The sequence below is a fragment of the Pimephales promelas genome, chromosome 4 (genome assembly GCF_988280905.1).
Source record: "Pimephales promelas chromosome 4, fPimPro1.hap1.1, whole genome shotgun sequence".
Taxonomy (NCBI): Eukaryota; Metazoa; Chordata; class Actinopteri; order Cypriniformes; family Leuciscidae; genus Pimephales; species Pimephales promelas.
Window position 1 is genome coordinate 22944690 of NC_142772.1, and position 17916 is coordinate 22962605.

The 17916-nt window shown below is 41.4% G+C and overlaps 1 protein-coding gene across 1 annotated transcript in view; it reads right to left on the reverse strand.

Moving 5' to 3' along the window:
- rasa1a (RAS p21 protein activator (GTPase activating protein) 1a) overlaps nt 1-17916 on the reverse strand; it is a 97499-nt gene that overhangs the window by 2611 nt on the left and 76972 nt on the right. Inside the window, exon 25 of the mRNA XM_089130124.1 lies at nt 1592-1671. Within this exon, the coding sequence (XP_088986250.1) occupies nt 1592-1671 (80 nt within the window). The remainder of the gene's footprint in view (nt 1-1591; nt 1672-17916) is intronic.

Consider the following 17916-nt stretch of genomic DNA (forward strand, 5'->3'; position numbering starts at 1 on the left):
TATTCCCTCTTATTATAACCATTTTCTATCTTGGATCAAATAAATGTAACCTTGGTTAGCGTTAAAGACTTGTTTCAAAAACATTTTTTGAATGATAGTGTACTGGTAGTTAAAACACTAAACAATATCTGCTTGCAAGTGTCATTTAGCTGATGTCTAACAGTAGTACACTTATAACAGTGACAGTCTTCTTAAAGGGATACTCCACTTTTTTTTTTTGGAAATAGGCTGATTTTACCACTCCCCAGAGTTAAACCGTTTAACCATTTTCGAGCGCATTTAGCCAATTTTCTGATATTTAGAAGAATATCCATAAAAAGACAGTTTCTGTTCTCATTGACTTTCATAGTATATTTTCTTTCTACTATGGAAGTCAATGAGACCAGAAACTGTCTGGTTACTGATGTTCTTCTAAATATCAAAAAATCGGCTGAAAGCATTTGAAAACGGTAAAACCCAACTGTTTAACTCTGCGGGAGTTGTAAAATGAGCCTATCCCCCCCCCCCAAAAAAAAGTGGAGTATCCCTTTAAAGAACTGGGGTAAAAGGGGTGTTCAATTGACATGACACAAATGCTGTCAATAACCATAATAATGGTTCATTCAAAATCAAGAACTGATAACAGACAAACACTCTAGAATACTGTTTAGAGTACAACAGCTGTCCCCAAAATTATTCCCAAAATAGCTATTCCCAAAAGCTGCTTTCATATGCTGATCTGAGACATAAGCCAGCCATTACTTTACAAAACATGTTTAATAAGTGCATGCATTCCTGATACAATCTTTACTATTGTAAATTTTACTGATGTAAACATTTTTTGTTTTACCTTGAACTTTTCTCCTGAGAACATATCTGGCTTTGAATTTGTCTCAGGGAAGAATGAACCAATCAAACATAAGTACAATATGGAAAACAAATCAGGTTACCTCAAATTATATACTCATGATTCCAGCAAGAGAATTTATTGTTCCGATATAAAATATTCATACTCTCTGAGGATGATAAAAAGAAGAAGAAAAAAAAAATCCAGTCTACAGCACAGTTCGAACTAAACGGAACAGGATTAAGGACAAAGAACACTAGTCTGAGCACATTTTGCATATTCATAGCCATGTAAATCAGTAACAAATTACAGTATAAAAATCATTTTAGCTCATAATCCAGTTATAGAGAAGAATCGTTGCAGCCTTGTGTCAGTTCAGTTTCAGATCAAGCAGATGCAGAGATGCACTTTGGCAACCTGTATTCAAAAACATTATTCTGTGGACAAATCGGGACATCGGTTGGTCGTCCCATCTGTTATATTGATATGTACCCAAGATACTGCAAGCAAGCAGTCAAACCCATTTGGCCGTGTGATTATAAAGTCATTGGTGTCGGACTTCAGGAGTCCAGCCGTTTTGTTTTGCAGCTGTAGTTTGCATAGTTCTCGTGGCACAGACAATGAGGCGCAAGGAAAAGGGATGATGGAAGATATGGGGTGGGTGGGAGCTGACATGGGGATGAGGGTGGAGCATGCTGGGGTCCCATTGGCTACTCCAGGAAGACGGAGACAAACTGACAGACAAAATGACCGAGGTGGAACTACCTGTTGCTGTTGGACATGGCATAGTGCACCTGTTTCTGCTGAAGGAGCTCAGTGATGGCCAGCAGCTTTTTCAGCACGTGCTGTGAAGAAAAAGAAAGACAACAGGCAATGACTGCATTATAATCTTCACCTGCTGGGTTCAAAATGGCACAGCGAAGACTTGTCATTTTCACATGCTTTCATTTCAACATAGATGATGGTATCCGACGAAAGAATCAATGAATACAGCCAAATCACAGAAACGGAGAAATTTAAAGGATTAGGTCACTTTTGAAAAAACTTTTGCTGATAATTTACTCACCCCCATGTCATCCAAGATGTCCATGTCTTTCTTTCCTCAGTCGAAAAGAAATTAAGGTTTTTGATGAAAACATTTTGATGGATTTTTCTCCTTATAATGGACTTCCATGGGAACCAGGTCCAACCGACGTCCAAACGACAGTTATAACAGTTACAGATGCAGCTTCAAATGTCTTTAAACGACACCAGACGATGAATAAGGGTCTTATCGTGCGAAACGATCGGTTATTTCAAAGCTTATTCCAAAAATGTAACTTTTCTAAGGACAAATGCTAGCCTTTCTCCATTCTGTGAGGCGCGTTTGCAACGTCACGTAATACGTAATTACGTTCAAAAGGTCACGGGCGACGTAGCCAGAAGTACAGAGTCAGAGTGTTTACAAGTTGAACGCATAGGTTGAACGTGAAAACTGACTCAAACGCCGTTTACAAAAAAAGGAATTAAAAGGTAAAACAACGATGTCGGACGATTTTGATTCTGTACTTCCGGCTACGTCGCCCGTGACCTTTTGAACGTAATTACGTATTACGTGACGTTGCAAACGCGCCTCACAATATATTACAAGGCTAGCATTTGTCCTTAGAAAAGTTACATTTTGGAATAAGCTTTGAAATAACCGATCGTTTCGCACGATAAGACCCTTATTCATCGTTTGGTGTCGTTTAAAGACATTTGAAGCTGCATCTGTAACTGTTATAACTGTCGTTTGGACCTCGGTTGGACCTGGTTCCCATTGAAGTCCATTATAAGGAGAAAAATCCTGGAATGTTTTCATCAAAAACCTTCATTTCTTTTCGACTGAGGAAAGAAAGACATGGACATCTTGGATGACATGGGGGTGAGTAATTTATCAGCAAAAGTTTTTTCAAAAGTGAACTAATCCTTTAATATCAGTGTCAGGTAAGAGTAAGATACTTCTCTAGATTTCACTGCTCACTTATGCAAATGTATAATAAACCACCACTGCTATAAACTCCTGAAGTTTACTTGCATACAGTTTTTATAATAAATGATTCAACCCATGTTGCAAATCAGGTTTATTGACTAAATTTACTGACTTTGAGCTGTTTGCAATGAACCAATCAAACTTTTGCAGTCTCAAAATTATTCAACCCTGTGAATAGAATCCCTCACAACACATCTGCAAAACAGGTGTTGTCTCAAGAACATGGCCCTCTATCAGAATCCAGAGTTTTGGGAAGATTGGAGAAACTTAATTTTTTGCCCAAAAAAAAAAAAAACGTAAGGGGTACCACTGTCGTTTTTTTTTTTCGGGCCGAATTTTTGAGTTTCGATATCTCAGCTCTGGAAGGAGCTAGAGCCTCCATTTTTGCACTCGGGTCTAAGTCTCATGGCCCTCTATCAGAATCCAGAGTTTTGGGAAGATTGGAGAAACTTAATTTTTTGCCCAAAAAAAAAAACGTAAGGGGTACCACTGTCGTTTTTTTTTTCGGGCCGAATTTTTGAGTTTCGATATCTCAGCTCTGGAAGGGGCTAGAGCCTCCATTTTTGCACTCAGGTCTAAGTCTCATGGCCCTCTATCAGAATCCAGAGTTTTGGGAAGATTGGAGAAACGTAATTTTTCGCCCAAAAAAAAAACGTAAGGGGTACCACTGTCGTTTTTTTTTTCGGGCCGAATTTTTGAGTTTCGATATCTCAGCTCTGGAAGGGGCTAGAGCCTCAATTTTTGCACTCAGGTCTAAGTCTCATGGCCCTCTATCAGAATCCAGAGTTTTGGGAAGATTGGAGAAACGTAATTTTTCGCCAAAAAAAAAAAAAACGTAAGGGGTACCACTGTCGTTTTTTTTTTCGGGCCGAATTTTTGAGTTTCGATATCTCAGCTCTGGAAGGGGCTAGAGCCTCCATTTTTGCACTCAGGTCTAAGTCTCATGGCCCTCTATCAGAATCCAGAGTTTTGGGAAGATTGGAGAAACTTAATTTTTTGCCCAAAAAAAAAAGGTAAGGGGTACCACTGTCGTTTTTTTTTCGGGCCGAATTTTTGAGTTTCGATATCTCAGCTCTGGAAGGGGCTAGAGCCTCCATTTTTGCACTCAGGTCTAAGTCTCATGGCCGTCTATCAGAATTCAGAGTTTTGGGAAAATTGGAGAAACTTAATTTTTCGCCAAAAAAAAAAAACGTAAGGGGTACCACTGTCGTTTTTTTTTTCGGGCCGAATTTTTGAGTTTCGATATCTCAGCTCTGGAAGGGGCTAGAGCCTCCATTTTTGCACTCAGGTCTAAGTCTCATGGCCCTCTATCAGAATCCAGAGTTTTGGGAAGATTGGAGAAACTTAATTTTTCGCCCAAAAAAAAACCGTAAGGGGTACCACTGTCGTTTTTTTTTCGGGCCGAATTTGTGAGTTTCGATATCTCAGCTCTGGAAGGGGCTAGAGCCTCCATTTTTGCACTCAGGTCTAAGTCTCATGGCCCTCTATCAGAATCCAGAGTTTTGGGAAGATTGGAGAAACTTAATTTTTCGCCAAAAAAAAAACAAAACCTAAGGGGTACCACTGTCGTTTTTTTTTCGGGCCGAATTTTTGAGTTTCGATATCTCAGCTCTGGAAGGGGCTAGAGCCTCCATTTTTGCACTCAGGTCTAAGTCTCATGGCCCTCTATCAGAATCCAGAGTTTTGGGAAGATTGGAGAAACTTAATTTTTCGCCCAAAAAAAAAAAAAACGTAAGGGGTACCACTGTCGTTTTTTTTTCGGGCCGAATTTTTGAGTTTCGATATCTCAGCTCTGGAAGGGGCTAGAGCCTCCATTTTTGCACTCAGGTCTAAGTCTCATGGCCCTCTATCAGAATCCAGAGTTTTGGGAAGATTGGAGAAACTTAATTTTTCGCCCCAAAAAAAAAAAACGTAAGGGGTACCACTGTCGTTTTTTTTTTTCGGGCCGAATTTTTGAGTTTCGATATCTCAGCTCTGGAAGGAGCTAGACCCTCCATTTTTGCACTCAGGTCTAAGTCTCATGGCCCTCTATCAGAATCCAGAGTTTTGGGAAGATTGGAGAAACTTAATTTTTTGCCCAAAAAAAAAATAACGTAAGGGGTACCACTGTCGTTTTTTTTTCGGGCCGAATTTTTGAGTTTCGATATCTCAGCTCTGGAAGGGGCTAGAGCCTCCATTTTTGCAATTAGGTCTAAGTCTCATGGCCCTCTATCAGAATCCAGAGTTTTGGGAAAATTGGAGAAACTTAATTTTTCGCCAAAAAAAAAAAAAACGTAAGGGGTACCACTGTCGTTTTTTTTTTCGGGCCGAATTTTTGAGTTTCGATATCTCAGCTCTGGAAGGGGCTAGAGCCTCCATTTTTGCACTCAGGTCTAAGTCTCATGGCCCTCTATCAGAATCCAGAGTTTTGGGAAGATTGGAGAAACTTAAATTTTCGCCAAAAAAAAAAAAATCGTAAGGGGTACCACTGTCGTTTTTTTTTCGGGCCGAATTTTTGAGTTTCGATATCTCAGCTCTGGAAGGGGCTAGAGCCTCCATTTTTGCACTCAGGTCTAAGTCTCATGGCCCTCTATCAGAATCCAGAGTTTTGGGAAGATTGGAGAAACTTAATTTTTCGCCCCAAAAAAAAAAAAAACGTAAGGGGTACCACTGTCGTTTTTTTTTTTCGGGCCGAATTTTTGAGTTTCGATATCTCAGCTCTGGAAGGAGCTAGAGCCTCCATTTTTGCACTCAGGTCTAAGTCTCATGGCCCTCTATCAGAATCCAGAGTTTTGGGAAGATTGGAGAAACTTAATTTTTTGCCCAAAAAAAAAAATAACGTAAGGGGTACCACTGTCGTTTTTTTTTCGGGCCGAATTTTTGAGTTTCGATATCTCAGCTCTGGAAGGGGCTAGAGCCTCCATTTTTGCAATTAGGTCTAAGTCTCATGGCCCTCTATCAGAATCCAGAGTTTTGGGAAAATTGGAGAAACTTAATTTTTCGCCAAAAAAAAAAAAAACCGTAAGGGGTACCACTGTCGTTTTTTTTTCGGGCCGAATTTTTGAGTTTCGATATCTCAGCTCTGGAAGGGGCTAGAGCCTCCATTTTTGCACTCAGGTCTAAGTCTCATGGCCCTCTATCAGAATCCAGAGTTTTGGGAAGATTGGAGAAACGTAATTTTTCGCCCAAAAAAAAAACGTAAGGGGTACCACTGTCGTTTTTTTTTTCGGGCCGAATTTTTGAGTTTCGATATCTCAACTCTGGAAGGGGCTAGAGCCTCCATTTTTGCACTCAGGTCTAAGTCTCATGGCCCTCTATCAGAATCCAGAGTTTTGGGAAGATTGGAGAAACTTAATTTTTCGCCCAAAAAAAAAAACGTAAGGGGTACCACTGTCGTTTTTTTTTCGGGCCGAATTTTTGAATTTCGATATCTCAGCTCTGGAAGGGGCTAGAGCCTCCATTTTTGCACTCAGGTCTAAGTCTCATGGCCCTCTATCAGAATCCAGAGTTTTGGGAAGATTGGAGAAACTTAATTTTTCGCCAAAAAAAAAAAAAAAAACGTAAGGGGTACCACTGTCGTTTTTTTTTCGGGCCGAATTTTTGAGTTTCGATATCTCAGCTCTGGAAGGGGCTAGAGCCTCCATTTTTGCACTCAGGTCTAAGTCTCATGGCCCTCTATCAGAATCCAGAGTTTTGGGAAGATTGGAGAAACTTAATTTTTCGCCCCAAAAAAAAACGTAAGGGCTACCACTGTCGTTTTTTTTTCGGGCCGAATTTTTGAGTTTCGATATCTCAGCTCTGGAAGGGGCTTGAGGCTCCATTTTTGCACTCAGGTCTAAGTCTCATGGCCCTCTATCAGAATCCAGAGTTTTGGGAAGATTGGAGAAACTTAATTTTTCGCCCAAAAAAAAAAAAAACGTAAGGGGTACCACTGTCGTTTTTTTTTTTCGGGCCGAAATTTTGAGTTTCGATATCTCAGCTCTGGAAGGGGCTAGAGCCTCCATTTTTGCACTCAGGTCTAAGTCTCATGGCCCTCTATCAGAATCCAGAGTTTTGGGAAGATTGGAGAAACTTAATTTTTCGCCCCAAAGAAAAAAGCGTAAGGGGTACCACTGTCGTTTTTTTTTTCGGGCCGAATTTTTGAGTTTCGATATCTCAGCTCTGGAAGGGGCTAGAGCCTCCATTTTTGCACTCAGGTCTAAGTCTCATGGCCCTCTATCAGAATCCAGAGTTTTGGGAAGATTGGAGAAACTTAATTTTTCGCCCAAAAAAAAAAAAACGTAAGGGGTACCACTGTTGTTTTTTTTTCGGGCCGAATTTTTGAGTTTCGATATCTCAGCTCTGGAAGGGGCTAGAGCCTCCATTTTTGCACTCAGGTCTAAGTCTCATGGCCCTCTATCAGAATCCAGAGTTTTGGGAAGATTGGAGAAACTTAATTTTTCGCCCAAAAAAAAAAAAAAAACGTAAGGGGTACCACTGTCGTTTTTTTTTTCGGGCCGAAATTTTGAGTTTCGATATCTCAGCTCTGGAAGGGGCTAGAGCCTCCATTTTTGCACTCAGGTCTAAGTCTCATGGCCCTCTATCAGAATCCAGAGTTTTGGGAAGATTGGAGAAACTTAATTTTTCGCCCCAAAGAAAAAAGCGTAAGGGGTACCACTGTCGTTTTTTTTTTCGGGCCGAATTTTTGAGTTTCGATATCTCAGCTCTGGAAGGGGCTAGAGCCTCCATTTTTGCACTCAGGTCTAAGTCTCATGGCCCTCTATCAGAATCCAGAGTTTTGGGAAAATTGGAGAAACTTAATTTTTCGCCAAAAAAAAAAAAAAAACGTAAGGGGTACCACTGTCGTTTTTTTTTTTCGGGCCGAATTTTTGAGTTTCGATATCTCAGCTCTGGAAGGGGCTAGAGCCTCCATTTTTGCACTCAGGTCTAAGTCTCACGGCCCTCTATCAGAATCCAGAGTTTTGGGAAGATTGGAGAAACTTAATTTTTCGCCCAAAAAAAAAAAACGTAAGGGGTACCACTGTCGTTTTTTTTTCGGGCCGAATTTTTGAGTTTCGATATCTCAGCTCTGGAAGGGGCTAGAGCCTCCATTTTTGCACTCAGGTCTAAGTCTCATGGCCCTCTATCAGAATCCAGAGTTTTGGGAAGATTGGAGAAACTTAATTTTTCGCCAAAAAAAAAAAAACGTAAGGGGTACCACTGTCGTTTTTTTTTCGGGCCGAAATTTTGAGTTTCGATATCTCAGCTCTGGAAGGGGCTAGAGCCTCCATTTTTGCACTCAGGTCTAAGTCTCATGGCCCTCTATCAGAATCCAGAGTTTTGGGAAGATTGGAGAAACTTAATTTTTCGCCCAAAAAAAAAAAAACGTAAGGGGTACCACTGTCGTTTTTTTTTCGGGCCGAATTTTTGAGTTTCGATATCTCAGCTCTGGAAGGGGCTAGAGCCTCCATTTTTGCACTCAGGTCTAAGTCTCATGGCCCTCTATCAGAATCCAGAGTTTTGGGAAGATTGGGGATACTTATTTTTTCGCCCAAAAAAAAAAACGTAAGGGGTACCACTGTCGTTTTTTTTTCGGGCCGAATTTTTGAGTTTCGATATCTCAGCTCTGGAAGGGGCTAGAGGCTCCATTTTTGCACTCAGGTCTAAGTCTCATGGCCCTCTATCAGAATCCAGAATTTTGGGAAGATTGGAGAAACTTAATTTTTCGCCCAAAAAAAAAAAAAACGTAAGGGGTACCACTGTCGTTTTTTTTTTCGGGCTGAAATTTTGAGTTTCGATATCTCAGCTCTGGAAGGGGCTAGAGCCTCCATTTTTGCACTCAGGTCTAAGTCTCATGGCCCTCTATCAGAATCCAGAGTTTTGGGAAGATTGGAGAAACTTAATTTTTCGCCCCAAAGAAAAAAGCGTAAGGGGTACCACTGTCGTTTTTTTTTTCGGGCCGAATTTTTGAGTTTCGATATCTCAGCTCTGGAAGGGGCTAGAGCCTCCATTTTTGCACTCAGGTCTAAGTCTCACGGCCCTCTATCAGAATCCAGAGTTTTGGGAAGATTGGAGAAACTTAATTTTTCGCCCAAAAAAAAAAAAACGTAAGGGCTACCACTGTCGTTTTTTTTTCGGGCCGAAATTTTGAGTTTCGATATCTCAGCTCTGGAAGGGGCTAGAGCCTCCATTTTTGCACTCAGGTCTAAGTCTCATGGCCCTCTATCAGAATCCAGAGTTTTGGGAAGATTGGAGAAACTTAATTTTTCGCCCCAAAGAAAAAAGCGTAAGGGGTACCACTGTCGTTTTTTTTTTCGGGCTGAAATTTTGAGTTTCGATATCTCAGCTCTGGAAGGGGCTAGAGCCTCCATTTTTGCACTCAGGTCTAAGTCTCACGGCCCTCTATCAGAATCCAGAGTTTTGGGAAGATTGGAGAAACTTAATTTTTCGCCCAAAAAAAAAAAACGTAAGGGGTACCACTGTCGTTTTTTTTTCGGGCCGAAATTTTGAGTTTCGATATCTCAGCTCTGGAAGGGGCTAGAGCCTCCATTTTTGCACTCAGGTCTAAGTCTCATGGCCCTCTATCAGAATCCAGAGTTTTGGGAAGATTGGAGAAACTTAATTTTTCGCCAAAAAAAAAAACGTAAGGGGTACCACTGTCGTTTTTTTTTCGGGCCGAAATTTTGAGTTTCGATATCTCAGCTCTGGAAGGGGCTAGAGCCTCCATTTTTGCACTCAGGTCTAAGTCTCATGGCCCTCTATCAGAATCCAGAGTTTTGGGAAGATTGGAGAAACTTAATTTTTCGCCCAAAAAAAAAAAAACGTAAGGGGTACCACTGTCGTTTTTTTTTCGGGCCGAATTTTTGAGTTTCGATATCTCAGCTCTGGAAGGGGCTAGAGCCTCCATTTTTGCACTCAGGTCTAAGTCTCATGGCCCTCTATCAGAATCCAGAGTTTTGGGAAGATTGGGGATACTTAATTTTTCGCCCAAAAAAAAAAAACGTAAGGGGTACCACTGTCGTTTTTTATTTTCGGGCCGAAATTTTGAGTTTCGATATCTCAGCTCTGGAAGGGGCTAGAGCCTCCATTTTTGCACTCAGGTCTAAGTCTCATGGCCCTCTATCAGAATCCAGAGTTTTGGGAAGATTGGAGAAACTTAATTTTTCGCCCAAAAAAAAAAACGTAAGGGGTAACACTGTCGTTTTTTTTTTTCGGGCCGAATTTTTGAGTTTCGATATCTCAGCTCTGGAAGGGGCTAGAGCCTCCATTTTTGCACTCAGGTCTAAGTCTCATGGCCCTCTATCAGAATCCAGAGTTTTGGGAAAATTGGAGAAACTTAATTTTTCGCCAAAAAAAAAAAAAAAACGTAAGGGGTACCACTGTCGTTTTTTTTTTTCGGGCCGAATTTTTGAGTTTCGATATCTCAGCTCTGGAAGGGGCTAGAGCCTCCATTTTTGCACTCAGGTCTAAGTCTCACGGCCCTCTATCAGAATCCAGAGTTTTGGGAAGATTGGAGAAACTTAATTTTTCGCCCAAAAAAAAAAAACGTAAGGGGTACCACTGTCGTTTTTTTTTCGGGCCGAATTTTGGAGTTTCGATATCTCAGCTCTGGAAGGGGCTAGAGCCTCCATTTTTGCACTCAGGTCTAAGTCTCATGGCCCTTTATCAGAATCCAGAGTTTTGGGAAGATTGGAGAAACTTAATTTTTCGCCAAAAAAAAAAAACGTAAGGGGTACCACTGTCGTTTTTTTTTCGGGCCGAAATTTTGAGTTTCGATATCTCAGCTCTGGAAGGGGCTAGAGCCTCCATTTTTGCACTCAGGTCTAAGTCTCATGGCCCTCTATCAGAATCCAGAGTTTTGGGAAGATTGGAGAAACTTAATTTTTCGCCCAAAAAAAAAAAAAACGTAAGGGGTACCACTGTCGTTTTTTTTTTCGGGCCGAAATTTTGAGTTTCGATATCTCAGCTCTGGAAGGGGCTAGAGCCTCCATTTTTGCACTCAGGTCTAAGTCTCATGGCCCTCTATCAGAATCCAGAGTTTTGGGAAGATTGGAGAAACTTAATTTTTCGCCCCAAAGAAAAAAGCGTAAGGGGTACCACTGTCGTTTTTTTTTTCGGGCTGAATTTTTGAGTTTCGATATCTCAGCTCTGGAAGGGGCTAGAGCCTCCATTTTTGCACTCAGGTCTAAGTCTCATGGCCCTCTATCAGAATCCAGAGTTTTGGGAAAATTGGAGAAACTTAATTTTTCGCCAAAAAAAAAAAAAAAACGTAAGGGGTACCACTGTCGTTTTTTTTTTTCGGGCCGAATTTTTGAGTTTCGATATCTCAGCTCTGGAAGGGGCTAGAGCCTCCATTTTTGCACTCAGGTCTAAGTCTCACGGCCCTCTATCAGAATCCAGAGTTTTGGGAAGATTGGAGAAACTTAATTTTTCGCCCAAAAAAAAAAAAACGTAAGGGGTACCACTGTCGTTTTTTTTTCGGGCCGAATTTTTGAGTTTCGATATCTCAGCTCTGGAAGGGGCTAGAGCCTCCATTTTTGCACTCAGGTCTAAGTCTCATGGCCCTCTATCAGAATCCAGAGTTTTGGGAAGATTGGAGAAACGTAATTTTTCGCCAAAAAAAAAAAAACGTAAGGGGTACCACTGTCGTTTTTTTTTCGGGCCGAAATTTTGAGTTTCGATATCTCAGCTCTGGAAGGGGCTAGAGCCTCCATTTTTGCACTCAGGTCTAAGTCTCATGGCCCTCTATCAGAATCCAGAGTTTTGGGAAGATTGGAGAAACTTAATTTTTCGCCCAAAAAAAAAAAAACGTAAGGGGTACCACTGTCGTTTTTTTTTCGGGCCGAATTTTTGAGTTTCGATATCTCAGCTCTGGAAGGGGCTAGAGCCTCCATTTTTGCACTCAGGTCTAAGTCTCATGGCCCTCTATCAGAATCCAGAGTTTTGGGAAGATTGGGGATACTTAATTTTTCGCCCAAAAAAAAAAACGTAAGGGGTACCACTGTCGTTTTTTTTTCGGGCCGAATTTTTGAGTTTCGATATCTCAGCTCTGGAAGGGGCTAGAGGCTCCATTTTTGCACTCAGGTCTAAGTCTCATGGCCCTCTATCAGAATCCAGAGTTTTGGGAAGATTGGAGAAACTTAATTTTTCGCCCAAAAAAAAAAAAAAACGTAAGGGGTACCACTGTCGTTTTTTTTTTCGGGCTGAAATTTTGAGTTTCGATATCTCAGCTCTGGAAGGGGCTAGAGCCTCCATTTTTGCACTCAGGTCTAAGTCTCATGGCCCTCTATCAGAATCCAGAGTTTTGGGAAAATTGGAGAAACTTAATTTTTCGCCAAAAAAAAAAAAAAAAACGTAAGGGGTACCACTGTCGTTTTTTTTTTTCGGGCCGAATTTTTGAGTTTCGATATCTCAGCTCTGGAAGGGGCTAGAGCCTCCATTTTTGCACTCAGGTCTAAGTCTCACGGCCCTCTATCAGAATCCAGAGTTTTGGGAAGATTGGAGAAACTTAATTTTTCGCCCAAAAAAAAAAAAACGTAAGGGGTACCACTGTCGTTTTTTTTTCGGGCCGAATTTTTGAGTTTCGATATCTCAGCTCTGGAAGGGGCTAGAGCCTCCATTTTTGCACTCAGGTCTAAGTCTCATGGCCCTCTATCAGAATCCAGAGTTTTGGGAAGATTGGAGAAACTTAATTTTTCGCCAAAAAAAAAAAACGTAAGGGGTACCACTGTCGTTTTTTTTTCGGGCCGAAATTTTGAGTTTCGATATCTCAGCTCTGGAAGGGGCTAGAGCCTCCATTTTTGCACTCAGGTCTAAGTCTCATGGCCCTCTATCAGAATCCAGAGTTTTGGGAAGATTGGAGAAACTTAATTTTTCGCCCAAAAAAAAAAAAACGTAAGGGGTACCACTGTCGTTTTTTTTTCGGGCCGAATTTTTGAGTTTCGATATCTCAGCTCTGGAAGGGGCTAGAGCCTCCATTTTTGCACTCAGGTCTAAGTCTCATGGCCCTCTATCAGAATCCAGAGTTTTGGGAAGATTGGGGATACTTAATTTTTCGCCCAAAAAAAAAAAAACGTAAGGGGTACCACTGTCGTTTTTTATTTTCGGGCCGAAATTTTGAGTTTCGATATCTCAGCTCTGGAAGGGGCTAGAGCCTCCATTTTTGCACTCAGGTCTAAGTCTCATGGCCCTCTATCAGAATCCAGAGTTTTGGGAAGATTGGAGAAACTTAATTTTTCGCCCAAAAAAAAAAACGTAAGGGGTACCACTGTCGTTTTTTTTTTCGGGCCGAATTTTTGAGTTTCGATATCTCAGCTCTGGAAGGGGCTAGAGCCTCCATTTTTGCACTCAGGTCTAAGTCTCATGGCCCTCTATCAGAATCCAGAGTTTTGGGAAAATTGGAGAAACTTAATTTTTCGCCAAAAAAAAAAAAAAAACGTAAGGGGTACCACTGTCGTTTTTTTTTTTCGGGCCGAATTTTTGAGTTTCGATATCTCAGCTCTGGAAGGGGCTAGAGCCTCCATTTTTGCACTCAGGTCTAAGTCTCACGGCCCTCTATCAGAATCCAGAGTTTTGGGAAGATTGGAGAAACTTAATTTTTCGCCCAAAAAAAAAAAAACGTAAGGGGTACCACTGTCGTTTTTTTTTCGGGCCGAATTTTGGAGTTTCGATATCTCAGCTCTGGAAGGGGCTAGAGCCTCCATTTTTGCACTCAGGTCTAAGTCTCATGGCCCTCTATCAGAATCCAGAGTTTTGGGAAGATTGGAGAAACTTAATTTTTCGCCAAAAAAAAAAAACGTAAGGGGTACCACTGTCGTTTTTTTTTCGGGCCGAAATTTTGAGTTTCGATATCTCAGCTCTGGAAGGGGCTAGAGCCTCCATTTTTGCACTCAGGTCTAAGTCTCATGGCCCTCTATCAGAATCCAGAGTTTTGGGAAGATTGGAGAAACTTAATTTTTCGCCCAAAAAAAAAAAACGTAAGGGGTACCACTGTCGTTTTTTTTTCGGGCCGAATTTTTGAGTTTCGATATCTCAGCTCTGGAAGGGGCTAGAGCCTCCATTTTTGCACTCAGGTCTAAGTCTCATGGCCCTCTATCAGAATCCAGAGTTTTGGGAAGATTGGAGAAACTTAATTTTTCGCCCAAAAAAAAAAAACGTAAGGGGTACCACTGTCGTTTTTTTTTTCGGGCCGAAATTTTGAGTTTCGATATCTCAGCTCTGGAAGGGGCTAGAGCCTCAATTTTTGCACTCAGGTCTAAGTCTCATGGCCCTCTATCAGAATCCAGAGTTTTGGGAAGATTGGGGATACTTAATTTTTCGCCCAAAAAAAAAAACGTAAGGGGTACCACTGTCGTTTTTTATTTTCGGGCCGAAATTTTGAGTTTCGATATCTCAGCTCTGGAAGGGGCTAGAGCCTCCATTTTTGCACTCAGGTCTAAGTCTCATGGCCCTCTATCAGAATCCAGAGTTTTGGGAAGATTGGAGAAACTTAATTTTTCGCCCAAAAAAAAAAACGTAAGGGGTACCACTGTCGTTTTTTTTTCGGGCCGAATTTTTGAGTTTCGATATCTCAGCTCTGGAAGGGGCTAGAGCCTCCATTTTTGCACTCAGGTCTAAGTCTCATGGCCCTCTATCAGAATCCAGGGTTTTGGGAAGATTGGAGAAACTTAATTTTTCGCCCAAAAAAAAAAACGTAAGGGGTACCACTGTCGTTCTTTTTTCGGGCCGAATTTTTGAGTTTCGATATCTCAGCTCTGGAAGGGGCTAGAGCCTCCATTTTTGCACTCAGGTCTAAGTCTCACGGCCATCTATCAGAATCCAGAGTTTTGGGAAGATTGGAGAAACTTAATTTTTCGCCCAAAAAAAAAAAACGTAAGGGGTACCACTGTCGTTTTTTTTTTCGGGCCGAATTTTTGAGTTTCGATATCTCAGCTCTGGAAGGGGCTAGAGCCTCCATTTTTGCACTCAGGTCTAAGTCTCATGGCCCTCTATCAGAATCCAGAGTTTTGGGAAGATTGGAGAAACTTAATTTTTCGCCCAAAAAAAAAAAAAAGTAAGGGGTACCACTGTCGTTTTTTTTTGGGGCCGAAATTTTTAGTTTCGATATCTCAGCTCTGGAAGGGGCTAGAGCCTCCATTTTTGCACTCAGGTCTAAGTCTCATGGCCCTCTATCAGAATCCAGAGTTTTGGGAAGATTGGAGAAACTTAATTTTTCGCCCAAAAAAAAAAAACGTAAGGGGTACCACTGTCGTTTTTTTTTCGGGCCGAATTTTTGAGTTTCGATATCTCAGCTCTGGAAGGGGCTAGAGCCTCCATTTTTGCACTCAGGTCTAAGTCTCATGGCCCTCTATCAGAATCCAGAGTTTTGGGAAGATTGGAGAAACTTAATTTTTCGCCCAAAAAAAAAAAACGTAAGGGGTACCACTGTCGTTTTTTTTTTCGGGCCGAAATTTTGAGTTTCGATATCTCAGCTCTGGAAGGGGCTAGAGCCTCCATTTTTGCACTCAGGTCTAAGTCTCATGGCCCTCTATCAGAATCCAGAGTTTTGGGAAGATTGGGGATACTTAATTTTTCGCCCAAAAAAAAAAACGTAAGGGGTACTGTCGAAAATTGGAGAAACTTAATTTTTCGCCAAAAAAAAAAACGTAAGGGGTACCACTGTCGTTCTTTTCTCGGGCCGAATTTTTTAGTTTCGATATCTCATCTCTGGAAGGGGCTAGAGCCTCCATTTTTGCACTCAGGTCTAAGTCTCATGGCCCTCTATCAGAATCCAGAGTTTTGGAAAGATTGGAGAAACTTAATTTGTCGCCAAAAAAAAAAACAAAAAACGTAAGGAGTACCACTGTCGTTTTTTTTTCGGCCCGAATTTTTGAGTTTCGATATCTCAGCTCTGGAAGGGGCTAGAGCCTCCATTTTTGCACTCAGGTCTAAGTCTCATGCCCCTCTATCAGAATCCAGAGTTTTGGGAAGATTGGAGAAACTTAATTTTTCGCCCAAAAAAAAAAACGTAAGGGGTACGTACCACTGTCGTTTTTTTTTTCGGGCCGAATTTTTGAGTTTCGATATCTCAGCTCTGGAAGGGGCTAGAGCCTTCATTTTTGCACTCAGGTCTAAGTCGCATGGCCCTCTATCAGAATCCAGAGTTTTGGGAAGATTGGAGAAACTTAATTTTTCGCCCAAAAAAAAAAATGTAAGGGGTACCACTGTCGTTTTTTTTTCGGGCCGAATTTTTGAGTTTCGATATCTCATCTCTGGAAGGGGCTAGAGCCTCCATTTTTGCACTCAGGTCTAAGTCTCATGGCCCTCTATCAGAATCCAGAGTTTTGGGAAGATTGGAGAAACTTAATTTTTCGCCCAAAAAAAAAAAACGTAAGGGGTACCACTGTCGTTTTTTTTTCGGGGCGAAATTTTGAGTTTCGATATCTCAGCTCTGGAAGGGGCTAGAGCCTCCATTTTTGCACTCAGGTCTAAGTCTCATGGCCCTCTATCAGAATCCAGAGTTTTGGGAAGATTGGAGAAACTTAATTTTTCGCCCAAAAAAAAAAAACGTAAGGGGTACCACTGTCATTTTTTTTTCGGGCCGAATTTTTGAGTTTCGATATCTCAGCTCTGGAAGGGGCTAGAGCCTCCATTTTTGCACTCAGGTCTAAGTCTCATGGCCCTCTATCAGAATCCAGAGTTTTGGGAAGATTGGAGAAACTTAATTTTTCGCCCAAAAAAAAAAAAACGTAAGGGGTACCACTGTCGTTTTTTTTTTCGGGCCGAATTTTTGAGTTTCGATATCTCAGCTCTGGAAGGGGCTAGAGCCTCCATTTTTGCACTCAGGTCTAAGTCTCATGGCCCTCTATCAGAATCCAGAGTTTTGGGAAGATTGGAGAAACTTAATTTTTCGCCCAAAAAAAAAAACGTAAGGGGTACCACTGTCGTTTTTTTTTCGGGCCGAAATTTTTTGTTTCGATATCTCAGCTCTGGAAGGGGCTAGAGCCTCCATTTTTGCACTCAGGTCTAAGTCTCATGGCCCTCTATCAGAATCCAGAGTTTTGGGAAGATTGGAGAAACTTAATTTTTCGCCCAAAAAAAAAAAAACGTAAGGGGTACCACTGTCGTTTTTTTTTCGGGCCGAATTTTTGAGTTTCGATATCTCAGCTCTGGAAGGGGCTAGAGCCTCCATTTTTGCACTCAGGTCTAAGTCTCATGGCCCTCTATCAGAATCCAGAGTTTTGGGAAGATTGGAGAAATTTAATTTTTCGCCCAAAAAAAAAAACGTAAGGGGTACCACTGTCGTTTTTTTTTTTCGGGCCGAAATTTTGAGTTTCGATATCTCAGCTCTGGAAGGGGCTAGAGCCTCCATTTTTGCACTCAGGTCTAAGTCTCATGGCCCTCTATCAGAATCCAGAGTTTTGGGAAGATTGGGGATACTTAATTTTTCGCCCAAAAAAAAAAAAACGTAAGGGGTACCACTGTCGTTTTTTTTTCGGGCCGAAATTTTGAGTTTCGATATCTCAGCTCTGGAAGGGGCTAGAGCCTCCATTTTTGCACTCAGGTCTAAGTCTCATGGCCCTCTATCAGAATCCAGAGTTTTGGGAAGATTGGAGAAACTTAATTTTTCACCCAAAAAAAAAAACGTAAGGGGTACCACTGTCGTTTTTTTTTCGGGCCGAATTTTTGAGTTTCGATATCTCAGCTCTGGAAGGGGCTAGAGCCTCCATTTTTGCACTCAGGTCTAAGTCTCATGGCCCTCTATCAGAATCCAGAGTTTTGGGAAAATTGGAGAAACTTAATTTTTCGCCAAAAAAAAAACAAAACGTAAGGGGTACCACTGTCGTTCTTTTCTCGGGCCGAATTTTTTAGTTTCGATATCTCATCTCTGGAAGGGGCTAGAGCCTCCATTTTTGCACTCAGGTCTAAGTCTCATGGCCCTCTATCAGAATCCAGAGTTTTGGAAAGATTGGAGAAACTTAATTTGTCGCCAAAAAAAAAAAAAAAAAAGTGTAAGGGGTACCACTGTCGTTTTTTTTTCGGCCCGAATTTTTGAGTTTCGATATCTCAGCTCTGGAAGGGGCTAGAGCCTCCATTTTTGCACTCAGGTCTAAGTCTCATGCCCCTCTATCAGAATCCAGAG